Source organism: Physeter macrocephalus, chromosome 11 (genome assembly GCF_002837175.3).
Source record: "Physeter macrocephalus isolate SW-GA chromosome 11, ASM283717v5, whole genome shotgun sequence".
NCBI classification, from domain to species: Eukaryota; Metazoa; Chordata; class Mammalia; order Artiodactyla; family Physeteridae; genus Physeter; species Physeter macrocephalus.
The window spans coordinates 106318408-106331303 of NC_041224.1; the positions used below are offsets into that span (position 1 = coordinate 106318408).

General features: G+C 40.8%; 2 protein-coding genes across 3 annotated transcripts in view; both read right to left on the reverse strand.

Annotated features, from left to right (window-relative positions):
• Nucleotides 1-2581, reverse strand: part of CHD8 (chromodomain helicase DNA binding protein 8) — a 58441-nt gene extending 55860 nt beyond the window's left edge. Inside the window, exon 1 of the mRNA XM_024133773.3 lies at nucleotides 2494-2581. The gene's annotated coding sequence lies outside the window, so the exon portion shown is untranslated. The remainder of the gene's footprint in view (nucleotides 1-2493) is intronic.
• A 2219-nt stretch (nucleotides 2582-4800) lies between these two features.
• Nucleotides 4801-12896, reverse strand: part of RAB2B (RAB2B, member RAS oncogene family) — a 17162-nt gene continuing 9066 nt past the window's right edge. The window contains exons 4-8 of one of the 2 annotated variants that reach the window (XM_007104804.2): nucleotides 11595-11677; nucleotides 11265-11357; nucleotides 7836-7947; nucleotides 7174-7242; nucleotides 4801-6472 (exon numbers count right to left, since the gene is read on the reverse strand). In XM_007104804.2, the coding sequence (XP_007104866.1) occupies nucleotides 6365-6472; nucleotides 7174-7242; nucleotides 7836-7947; nucleotides 11265-11357; nucleotides 11595-11677 (465 nt within the window). In that variant the 3' untranslated portion in view covers nucleotides 4801-6364. Of the gene's footprint in view, nucleotides 6503-7173; nucleotides 7243-7835; nucleotides 7948-11264; nucleotides 11358-11594; nucleotides 11678-12896 lie in introns of both variants that reach the window. The other variant, XM_028495600.2, reaches the window with a different exon arrangement.

The following is a 12896-nucleotide window of genomic DNA, read 5'->3' on the forward strand; positions in this document are numbered from 1 at the left end:
ACCGAAGAAAAAAAAAAAAAAAAAAAAAAAAAAGGGACAATGTAGGTGAATTAAAACAAAAGGCAAAGTGAACAAAATTGTAACAGAAGGATGAAAGGAAGGGAAGAGCACCAACTCTGGGAGAAAGAGAATAAATAATTAATTAAAGAAGAGATACAAAAAGTTAAACTGAGTAAGATAAGAAACGACAGTCTATCAAATGGACTGAATGCTAAAAGTAAAATAGTAAATACTAAGTTCGTTACAGTAGTGCAAGGGTAGGTCGAGCAAAGACCTACAGATCAGGGGCTGGCTCAAATGCAACTCCAGAAGTGGAGTGACTTCTAGGGGTGAGGGTAGAGGGTCCAGAAAAATATTTGTCTTCTGCTTATTCCTCAGGTATTAGGCTAAACCTAAGCTCAGAAGATAGCTTAACCCTTGCAGGACTGTGGACAAACAATATCTTCAAAGCATTTAGTATTCATCTGAACGCTGTGAAGATGTTACAGTCCTTCCACACAAATGAGAATATCAAATCTCATTCTTTCAGTAAGCAAACACAATGCTTGGAACCCACAAATTAATCTTAAGAGGTAGTTTTGCCCAGAAATACTGCACCCTTTCCAAAGGAGAGGTGTACAATGGTTTCTTTTAAAGACTAAGCCCCATCGCCATCCTACCTTACCTATCAAAAACTCAACTCTTCACATAAAGTGGCAAATTTTTCTTGTTACAAGCAAAACTGAAGTGGTGGTTACAATACCAAGATTCTTCCACCCCATCACCCAGCGGGTGCTGCAGAGAAGGCTGTCCCAGGAAATACAAGATCTGTGTTCCCTGGTGATTCACAACCAGCTCAGCAGATTTCTATTTCTATCATTTTCTACCCATGTCTAAATGGATTTTGTCAATTTTGGAACTGACACACTCAAAAGGCCACATGCACAGGATAGGATCACACATGGGGAAGGTGACAACTGTGCAAGTACCCATGCACTGCTCCATCAAACCCCTTATCCCAATCCACTACTCCTTTACTACTGCAGTTTTAAACCTTCCCCCAAGCCTGTCTTTACACACACTGCGCTACCCTCTCTTTGGCCAATGTCCTTCATCTTGCCTTGCAGACCCACTGGCATACCGCTCTTGCGACCTGACTTCTCAAATGAAAAATGTTGTTTTCCTTATCATAATTTTTCTTTTCTTTTAAGAGGTGGGATAGTCCAAAATACTTGGAATGAGAAGCTTCCCAGGTTGTGGCCCTAAGAGGCTGACCACAGTTTGTTCTGACAACTATTTGTTGATTAATACAAAAGAAATTCCTAAGCAGAAGACGTTATCTAATGAACTAAGAGAGAACGTTATTCAAATCACAAACTCACCTTCTAGCACCTAAAGTGCCCCACACCAGATAGGACCTCACGTGATGCTAAGGATAACCAGTTAGAGAATCCCCAACTGAACTGACAGGTTCAGAACAACATGAAGAGTAAACAATCTGTGGATGCTAGTGTGATGGTAGGGTGTAGCAGACAGATAATGCAGCTTCTCTGGTGTTTGGGGCGTTCCGCTATGTCTATTCTTTAAAAGAAAAAGACATCAAGTTCTAAGTCTTCGACTTCTGGCTCACTGTGCTCAGTCATTGAAAAGAGATTGGCCCACTAAACATCTATACACCACTATTCACCCCTTCCTTGAAGACCTTAATCATTTAGGACTGACCCTTAAAAGGTAGGAAATGCTGCATTTGCACAGCTGCTGCAATGGCAGGGAAATTTCCTGCGACACTAGAGACAGGTAAATAAAGAAATTGCATTCGCTCCGAGGTAGGGGGAGGGGTCTTCTGGCACTTAAGAGTTTACATAATGCAACAGAAAACCAGTGAGCTCTGCAGACTTGTCAATGGAGATGTAAGGCTTGAGCTTCTCTCTTCCCACATCTCTGAACACGTCCAAAAGCCTGCTCTGCTCTCCCAAAGATCCACAGAAATTACACCTAAGAATGTAAAACAATCTGCACAGGTTCACCCCATGCTCTCTTACCCACCTTTATTGCTAAAATGCAAAAAAAAAAAAAAAAAAAAGCAATTAAAAAAAAAGAAAAAATCCCTAACCTCCCACTTCTGAGTCCAAAGTATGGAGTAACCAAACGGAGCCGGGGAGTTTTCCATCCTCTGAAGGGGCAAAGAGAACAATGAGCTGCCTCAAATCTACACGATACCCAGAAATGCAATGACAAGCCCTAAAAACTTCACAGGGGCCGGCGCAGCCCCGTTCGCGGCTCGGCCAGACTCGGGCCCCACGGCCCGGCAGCCGCCCTCTCCCCCGGCCTCTCACAAAGGAGAATGGTTCAGTCCAGAGCATCACCCAGCACCTGATCCCTTACAACTGGGGGACGGGCAGAGGGCGGGGGCGCGAGGAGGAGAATGAGTTATGGAAGCCAATTCTAAGAGCATCAGCTTTTGCAAAGACTCTTGGACCAGCAATGAGCGGCGGGCGTGAGCGGAAAGCCTACCTGAACAAGTCCTGGTGCTTCCTTTCCAACCAGCGTTTCAATTCACCCTTTCGGAGAACAAGGCGCCTTCCGGCGGAGCATGGCCAGCCCTCGGCTCAATCTAGCTTGCTAGTAGTCCATTCTCCCTCGCTCCGCCCACCTACGCTCCCACCCACCAATGGCAGGGCCTACTCCCCGCCTCTTCCAGCAGGGTAGTGTGAGTGCCATCCAGGAAGTCTCTTGAGGGTGGGAGGGCCTAAAAGGCTGAGGCAACCACAAATATGCCTGATTGAAAATAAAATTTGGCGGTAGGTCGGCTCTGACGGCTCTCAGTTCACGGACTTTCAGATCTCTCGGCATCTTTTCTTGATCCCCGCCGTTGGGGGCGCTCTAAACGAAAACAACGTTTAGTTACCTGTTTCTGGGAAGCCATCTTGGATCGGGCTGGTGCCTTAGGGCGGGGAGGAGGAAGGAGTGCTTAAGGAATTTGAAGTCCCTTTCGGCGTTCTGTCGGACTACTTAGGTGCAGCCCCCATGTACTCTCCTTTAGATGATCAGAGTATCCCTCAGTCACGATGGGGAGAAAATCTGGAATAGTGCTGAATGCGCTTGGAGGCAGCCCCCACCCTCTCTCATACGAGGGAAGCGATCTTGACCAAATCAAAGAAGCAAAAATGCATTCTCGGAATGAGTGGATTTTCCGAGTTCCTGGGATAATCCTTTGGAGACACCTCACTCCTCAGGATATCAGCATAAGATCAACATAGGTTATGCATCTATTCTAGATGCTTCTAATCCTTATGCTTCACGTGCAAGGTTTCCAGTGTTCTGACTTTGACGGTACGGAGTAATGCTAGTCAGTTGTATATGAACAGGATTCAGGGAAGAATTTCAACTTTTTTTTTTTTTTTAAAGGCCTAAGTTCATCAATAGACCCAAACTACCTGTGACTACAGATGGCATTTGTCTTAAAGGTGAAATTATATGCAAGGAGGAGGGGCATTAAGAGACTGCCTTAGAAACATTGGCTGCAGAGTAATGTTCTAATAACCGCGTTTAAGTTGTTAATAATTTTAGTGTAGGTGAAATTCTCTTGCCCTCAGTTGAGATTTTCCCCACGTTTTCTAGTTTAAATCTCTACTGCTATTACAACTTGCTACAAGTTTTTGTTTTTTTGAATTGAGTGAAGGGAGTCTTTCTGTATCATTAAAGGAATTTCTCAAGGAGTAACATTTTGCATGGTCATACATGGTGGGAGCTCAGAGACCTTAAGGAGTCACAGGAATCAGTATTTTATCGCAGAAGTGATTAAGACTTGGCCAAATACATTTCTCTGTATATTGAACAAAATCTGTTGGCCAAATTAAACTTGATGTTAGTATTAGGACTTACCAGAACAATATATTTGTCTGTAAATGCGTAGACAGATATGATCTTAATTATTAAGTTTCTAGAATGAGAACCTATTATCCTTCTGCTTATTTGGTACAAAATAAACCTACTATCTAAAGAACCAGTTAATAGGCATTATAGAAAGGGGAATGGGTGTGCCTGCTATCTGCAATGATCTATAAATAGTAATGATTTAGACTGCTATAAATAGTATGACTTCCAATGGTTCTGGCCTTCAAAAACCAACCAACACCCATATTATCTTATAACTACTATTCTTCACATGGGAGTGGGAGATCCACTTTCTGTAATTCTTCATGACCATTTCATTCAGAACATCAGCAATGATCAACACAGGTCATGAATTTGCCCAGGTACTTCTGTTTCTCATGCTTCCCTAAAATTGGTGAAATACCTGAGTATAGGTTATCAGTGGTTTGGATAAAATAACTGGATGTGGGATTCAGATCAAAAAGATACACTCTAAAATATCAAAATGGTATCCTTTAATGACTCTGAAAGCAGCAGCTCTAGGCAGAATGCTATCTCTGATCAGTGCTCTGATTCATCCCAATCACTAAAGGTTTTTTTTTGTTGGTAAAGGAAAACTCCTGTACAGAAACTATTGTTATATTTACTTTAGTTTTGTCCCTGGTGTGAGGGGGCAGGCCAAATTCAACAGCCTCAATCCCTTTTAGAATGAGCTAGGATTTTTCAAAAACAAAACCAAACCAAACGATAATCAAAGCAATACTCCAAATGCCTTCCAATTTCCTGTGGTGCACTATTAAATAATACCACTACTACTGGGGGCAGAATCCTGTATAAAATGAATGTATCTTAAGGAGGCTTCTTCCAATACCTTTGATACAATTCCCTAGAAGGAGAGTATCTACTTATGTTTGGGATACAATCAGAAATGACACACGAAATGCCAGTAGCTTGGATACATGCATATATTTAATTATGAAACAATTCATCATCAACAAAAACAATGAGGAAAATTCACGAGACCTCAGTGCTGTGGAAGAGAACGGGACATCAAGTCAAAATGATATAGCAACTGGCCCAGAAGGCTGCATGATGAGTGAAGCTAAGGCAAAGCTGACTAGGATAGTATTATATGCTCTTGAAAAGGAGAATGGCTGGAGAAGTATCCACTCATTTGACTGCTTGGAAGCAGGCAGCCTTAGTGTATGCTGCATGGAATGGAGGTGAAGAGCCAGGGAAGGGAGAGAAAGGAGAGGAAGAAGAGCAGTACAGAATCCAGGGTAAGCAGGTGGAAGAGATTGAGATAGAGTTACAAAGAGATGACTCTAAGGCCTTTTGTTTCCTCTGCAGCCTAAGATAAACCTGTTCCAGGTCTTTAGGTATGTCAGTCAAATTCAGTGATCACAGGAGTAGCACTAGGCACTGTGAAGGAATGGTGGAGGAAGCGGTTTACAAAACTAAAAGGTTTAACACGGTTCCTACTCTCAAGGAGCTTACAACCTACATGGGGAGACAGGTTCCACACACAAAGCTACTATAAAACATATTTACAAAGTAACATAAATACAAATAAATATACATATGAATAAACAATATATGAAAGCTAAAAGGTACTATGTCAATAATTGTTCAGAAGTCCCTAGGTCAGTCGAAGAAGGCGTTCTGAAGGAAAAAAATGTGGACTTTGAATATAATGTCAGTGGAGAGTAGGGCATGTGCAAAGGCATAGGAGTGGAAGCAAATATGTCATGTCCAGTAAGCAGATTAGCTTGACTACAGTAGAAAGTCTAAATAGGTCTCCTTAAGAAGTGTGTGTGAGGAAACAGCAGGAGTCTATTTGGTGAAAGACACTGACTTACTAATGTTAGGTCTGGTCCCTAAAACAAAATGAACAGGCAAAGATGTTTTCTCTAGGTAATGATAGTAAGTGGCTACAGGTCCAGGAGCAACTCCACTGCTTTCAAAATTTTGTAGTTACTCTAAGACAGAGAAACTAGCAATGGGATGATGGAGAAGTATTCAGCATCCTTGAGCAGTTCAAGTAGAAGGAACTGCTATCTGCAACACATCTTATGACGTGGCAAGTGAAAAAATTCAATGAAATCCCAAGACTGAGGATCTACGGTCAAAAGGCCAGCCGGATCCCAGTAATCTCAAGTGCTCAAGCAGAAGGTCCTAGACCGTTGTTACTAATTCTTGGTGGGGAGTAGATTGTATATGCTTATAAAAGAATTTATTTTTGAACTACCATGACAATCAGCTTTGATCCTAACATTTTAGAAATTAAAATAGAAGGATGAAAAGAGCCCTAATCTATAGGGAATGCTCACGTCCCTGAAGAAGGACAGGTCAATAAGGGCCCAAATTCTCCCCTGGTCTTTAAGTGGAAAGGCAAAAACATCACACCTTAAAAAGAGGCTTTTCTCAGCCAAAGCAAGTAAGACCTCTTTCTTTAAGCCTATTGATCTGAAGCTGTTCCAGGAAGGAAAAAAGAGTCCAGGCCAGATGTTCAGCAGCAGCCAGAGTCGGACCCCATGTCACGAGAGCTCCGCTGGGAGGCACTGGGTCCCACTGATGTTGAAATACACTGCTGGGGGCCAATCTTGATGCCATTTGCCTGTAGAAGAAAAGAGGCAGTAGTTCCCACCTCAGTGTGAAAGTTAAGTGGGAGAAAGGAGAGGGGTAAAAGGAGAAATCATTAATCACATTTTCTAGAAGTAGATATGGCCTTGGCAGGTAACCATGCACTCTAGCCAGACTGCTGTGGAACAGTAATCTGTGACAGTGAAGATGAGATGACCAGCTCTGGTATTATCGATGACTAGAAGTGGCTTTTGTGCCCATTTTTAAAGTGACTGTTATACTTAAGTTTCATAGCTATGTGCAGAATCAGGATGTGATTAGGTAAGAGTAAGAGGAGGTAAAAGAGAAGTGGCAGCATATTAGCATATAATTCTTTTTTCTGTTTTGACCCCAAATTTGCTTTATAGAAATGGCCGTGCTGAGCAATTAAGAATCACACTTCCCCAAGCTCTGGAATAGTAAAAAACTGAGTTTGAAAAGAAAATCTCCCATAATGTATAAACCTTTTAGACCACCAATTAATAATCTCTTTAAGCATTCTGGGTCTCAGACTTGAGAAAAAACGAAAAGGATGACAGGTTTCTGTGTACCTACATAAAAAAAAAAAAAATCAAGTATGAATTGGCATAGCTTCAAATACTATCATGTTAGATAGGAAGTGCTTACATTCTAGGGAGCTTCCTATCCTGTTTAAGACAAAGCAAAGTTAATTGTCAGACCCCCACCCTATCTCACCTCATTGTGGACATCAAATAAACCCTGCTGGATCTTCCTATATATTTCTTTGGCTGTGTTAATGAAGGCCTAAAGGAAACATAAACCATAGTATTAGGCTCAAGTTTAGGTAGAGAGATTAAGAAAAGAGAATACAAATATTATTCCTATTTGGATTTCAAAGGTGAATTAGGAACTATTAGGAGACTGGAATAAAAATACAGACGGTCCCCCAAAGGCCCTGTAAAAGCCATTGAGAGGAGTTTCAAAAAGAAAAAGGGGATTCTACGGTATTTTGGTACTGACACACGATATACCTAGGGTTCCTAGGTTGGCACCCTCTGCAAATAAAACAAACATGCTCTCTTCTCAGTTAGTTACTAAAGATACAGTCAGTATCAGGCTTAAGAATGACTAAAGTAGAATCCATTAGTTCTACTGATTTACAAGTAACAGTAGTGTCAATTCACACTTACCAATTAATGTTATCTAATATAAAAGTAAAGCCTTAGGAATCAAGGAAAAAGAAATGGAAAAATTCCCTTAAAGGGAGACATATGGTCACTATGACCATAAGACATCCTTTTCTTACCCATGTCTTATAAGGGAAGAGAATTCTGAATAAAAGGACAAAGATATGGTATAATCTCTGAAAACTTTCCCTACTTTTTCCCAAATAGTACCTCTTCAACATTGCAGGCTGTTTTGGCTGACGTTTCCATGAATATAAGTCCATGTTCCCGAGCAAAGGCCTCTCCCTCTTCTCTCTTCACATCCCTACGGGATTCTAAGTCACTGCAAAAGATTAATTGGGGAGAAAACTAAAAAAAGATCCAAGTGAAAGAAGAAACTCTTGTTCTAAAAGAATCCCATAGCTGTTTCAACTGTCAGTTAATCCATAAAGAATGTAGATCCTGCATGATGTTCCTTGTATAGGGTTACTGATTTCTGTAGCCTCTTGGAAAATATTCTTCAGATCAGATTCTTGACAGCTGCTGCATGGTTGAGGATAATACCTTACTCTTATTACACAGAAAAAGGTTTATAAGAGGTTAGGCAAGCCCCCTAGTTACTCAAGGTCTATGCCCTATGCTTCTTTTTTGAATGAGATCCAGTTAAAGCAAAGGAAAGAAGAGGAAGGGGAAATTCCAGTTACTGAAAAGTAGAAAAGTCATAGATGTCAAATCCCATAGTGATAAGTGTCTTCCTCTTTACTAGAATTAATCCACAAGAAGAGAGAGAGCCAGGAATAGGGAGAACACAGTTGCCTTAATGCTCACTAGTCTCATTATTAATGTGTATAATAAGTAGCAGCCTGCCACCAGGGAAATGAGGGATTCAGAGAAAATGATATGGATAAAATTAGGTGATACTGAGGATGCGAAGACAGAGCCAAGGAATGAGAAAAAATAAAGTGGCATGGAAAGACTTTATGCAAGACAGGATAAAAAGGCTGCAGAATAAGGCAATGGTGAACTGTCTGATTTTCATTTTTCAAATTGGAAATTTTCATTTGGGAGGATTCCAGTTATTCACCATAAAAAAAAAAATCAATGAGTAAGTCCAGTAGAGAACAACAAACCTGCAAAATGTAGATTTATTATTCATCAGCTCTGTGAAGACCAGGGAAGAACTAACCCTAAATGGCAACAGTCCAAAATTTGTACCTCTAGCCCAGACATACCTCTAAGCCCCAGATCAGTTTGTCCATTTGTCTATTCTTCAATTCCACTCTGATGTGTAAAAGGCACCTCAGAAGTACATCAAAATGAGATGTCCTGATTCTGTCCCAAGCTTCCACATCTCCATAAATGGCACAAGCCAAAAACCAAGACATTATTAACACCTTTTCCTCCTTCACTCCAAATACCCTATCCACCCCAAAGCGAGGTACTCCAAAATGTACCTTAAAATCATCCTTTTCTCTCTCTCAGTGTCATCGACCTAGTCTAATCCACCACTCTCTCACTTGGACTGCTGCTGGCGAGATCCACGTCAACCCTTGCTCCCCTCCAGGGTGATCTTTTAAAACCTGATCAAGCTACTTCTCTGCTTAAAACTCTTAAATGCTTCCTACTGTGTTTAGAATAAAATCCAAACTCCTCTCTCAGATCAGTAAGTGCCATGATGAGATCTGGCCCCTGCCTTCTTTTCCAACCTCATCTTGCACCATTCCCCTCTGATTTAGTCCAACCATACCAGGTTTCTTTCAACATTATAAACTTATCGAGCTTCTTCCCAGTTTAAGGCTTTCACACAGTTTGTTACCCCTATCTTATACCTTTTAAAAAAATCTTTGCCCACTGAACTCTTGCACATCCTTCAGATTCCAGCTTAAATTACAACTCTAAATCAAAAATAAGTACCCTGGGGCTCCCCTGGTGGCGCAGTGGTTGAGAGTCCGCCTGCCGATGCAGGGGACACGGGTTCGTGCCCTGGGAGGATCCCACATGCCGTGCAGCGGCTGGGCCCGTGAGCCATGGCCGCTAAGCCTGCGCGTCCGGAGCCTGTGCTCCGCAACGGGAGAGGCCACAACAGTGCGAGGCCCACGTACCAAAAAAAAAAAAAAAAAAAAAAAGTACCCTGGTACTCTTTTTTATAGTGCCCTTTTTCTTCCCCTTCGCTGCATTTGTCATAATTTGTAATCAGATACAAATCATTTTATATTCAATATCTACGTCCCCATTGACTGTAAGCTCCATGGGAATGGGGGCAGGACTTTGTTTTCACCTTGCACGCTCAGGGTCTAGCACAATATCTAAGACATAACAGGTTTTCCATAAATTGGTTGAACCAATAAAAGTACAATTAGTCTGTGGCCACAGTTCTCAAACGGTGCACCTTAGGCACTACTACAAACTCACAAGGGTGCCACAGGTTACTTTAAATATTCAAGGGAAACACAGCAACACTCAACATCAGAACACCAAATAAATTATAAGCTTGATATAACTGGCAATGTCACCATCAGATCCTGACAGATTCCATTCAACATTTGCACAGCTTTGTGAAGCTGACTTTTTGGCAGTTGCTGTGACAAAAAGCAAACCCTGCACTAAAATCAATTTGGAACGGAGAGTGGTAGTGTCCAATATTGATTCCAAGGTTTGAGAAGCTGTGCTGTCATTATGGTTATTTAAGAATGAAATAAAAAATTCTTTTTCTTTTAATTTATGTTTTTCATTTTTCAGTTAGTTGTTATGACAAAAATACTTGTTATGTTGTTTAGATCTATTTAATGACAAAACTATTAGGTATGTCTTTTGGCCTATGGGTGCCTTAGAAAATTTATTGAGAATAACAAGTGTTGGTGAGGATGTGGAGAAACTGGAACCTTTGTTGCATTGTTGGTAGTAATGTTAAATGGTGTAGCCACTATGGAAAACAATACAGCAGTACCTCAAAAAATCAAACAGAATTTCCATAAGATCCAGCAATTCCAATTCTGGGTGTATACCCTAAAGAATTGAAAGCAGGGACCCAAACAGGTATCTGTACACCCATGCTGACAAGAAGCATTATTCACAATAGCCAATAGGTAGAAGCAACTGAAATGTACATCAATGGATGAATAAACAAAATGTGGTACATATATACAATGGATTACTATCCACCCTTAAAAGGGAAGGAAATTCTGACACATGCTACAATATGGATAAATTTTGAAGACGTTATGCTAAATGAAATAAACCAGTAATAAAAAGACAAATATTGTATGATTCCACTTATATGTGGTGCCTAGAATAGTCAACTTTATTGAGACAGGAAGTAGAATGGTGGTTGCTAGGAGCTGGTGGGATGGGGAATGTGGAGTTACTGTTTATGGTAATAGAGTTTCAGTAGGGGAAGATGAAAAAGTTCTGGAGATGAATGGTGGTGATGGTTACAGAACAATGTAAATATACTTAATGCCACAAAACTATCTACGTAAAAATGGTTAAAATGGTAAATTTTATGTTATGTATATTTTACCACAATAATTTTTTTCTTTTTTTTTTAACTGAGACACTAAATGTACCTAAACTAAAAAAGTTTAGGGCCCAAATGATCCAATGTCCACAGAGTACCTAGATGACTCCTGGTACTTATTATTTACACAAATAAAATTTTACCTCTTATTCCCAATCAGCATGATAACCATGTTGGAGCTAGAGTGCTGCCGGGCATCCTCTAACCACGAGGTCAGGTGGTTGAAGGTTTCACGCCTACAGCAGAAAAGTTAAGAAAGTGGGTCAAAGGCGTATTTCAAAATGCCAAAGCAATTCCAAATGTATGGGAAAAGGGGGAAAATTATATGTGTAAAGAAAAATACTAGAGAGGCCTTTCCTCTTTAGCATTCTAACTAGATTCAGTAGATAAAAAAGATTTTGGAAAAAAAAAAAAAAAAAAGATTTTGAGGAGAGAGGAAAGAATCTCCCTCTCACCCACCAGATGTGACTCACCTTGTAATGTCGTACACCAGCAGTGCTCCGGCTGCTCCCCTGTAGTAGGAACGGGTGATAGAACGGAAGGATTCTTGTCCAGCCTTTTCCATCAACATGACAACAAAAAAAAAATCCCAACAAAACCAGGTTATTTCCAGAGAAATTACTTGATCACATGCCACTCTAACACAAAGGACTTAATTTTACAAAAGAACTTCTATTAAGAAAAGAGAACTAGGGAAAAGGACACCTGACTGCCCAGGGAAAAGTCCAGGTGGGAAATCAATATTTTTCAATGACAGTGCAATGGATATTTTGGGTGGGTCAACTCTTCCTATGAGACTGTCCATCAAATTGCTGAATGTTTAGCATCGCTGGCTCCCCGTCACAATGCTAGTAGTGCCCCACAGTGTGACAACCAAAGACATTCCCATACATTTCCCAATATCCCCTAGGAAAGAACTGGAAATAGAACTAGAAACTCAAGAGTATTTTCAATCCCATATGATGTTGAACATATCACATTAACTTTCTTTTCTGTTTCTATTCCTTTATCTATAAAAAGGAAAATTATCTTAGAATGCCAATGCCCTGTCTAATGGAAGTTTCATTTTGATGGATCAATGTAGAAAATTAGATACAAAGCACTTAAATTTGGCATATGCTGACTGACCTTTAGTGTTCCACTAATAAAGGCAGGACTACCAAGATGTCCCTTGCTGGGATCCTGTCATGGCAAACAGGAATAACAAACAGGGAAAGAAGCCCAGGGCCCAGGACAGAGTTTTCCTAAAAGAAACCCAACTGTTTATACTCTAATCTCATTTCCAACTGGGGCCAAGATATTAAGTTTTATTTATAACTGAGCAATTTATTAATGCCCCCATATACTGGATACTTTTGGTTTCCCAATGGAAGAAGTTTTTGGGTTTTTTTGGGTTTTTCATTAAAGGAAGCAAACTCATCTAAATATGAATACCCTCAGCACTGAATCTATCCTATGGGAAAAGTTTTCACATTCTTGAAATTCTTTATCCTCATATTCCTACATAAAGTTTAGGAAGGAAGACTATTGTTCATAATTTAAAGACAGGAAAACTGGGCTTCCCTGGTGGTGCAGTGGTTGAGAGTCCGCCTGCCGATGCAGGGGACACAGGTTCGTGCCCCGGTCCGGGAAGATCCCACATGCCGCGGAGCAGCTAGGCCCGTGAACCATTGCCACTGAGCCTGCACGTCCGGAGCCTGTGCTCCGCAACGGGAGAGGCCACAACAGTGAGAGGCGCGCGTACCGCAAAAAAAAAAAAAAAAAAAAAAAGATAG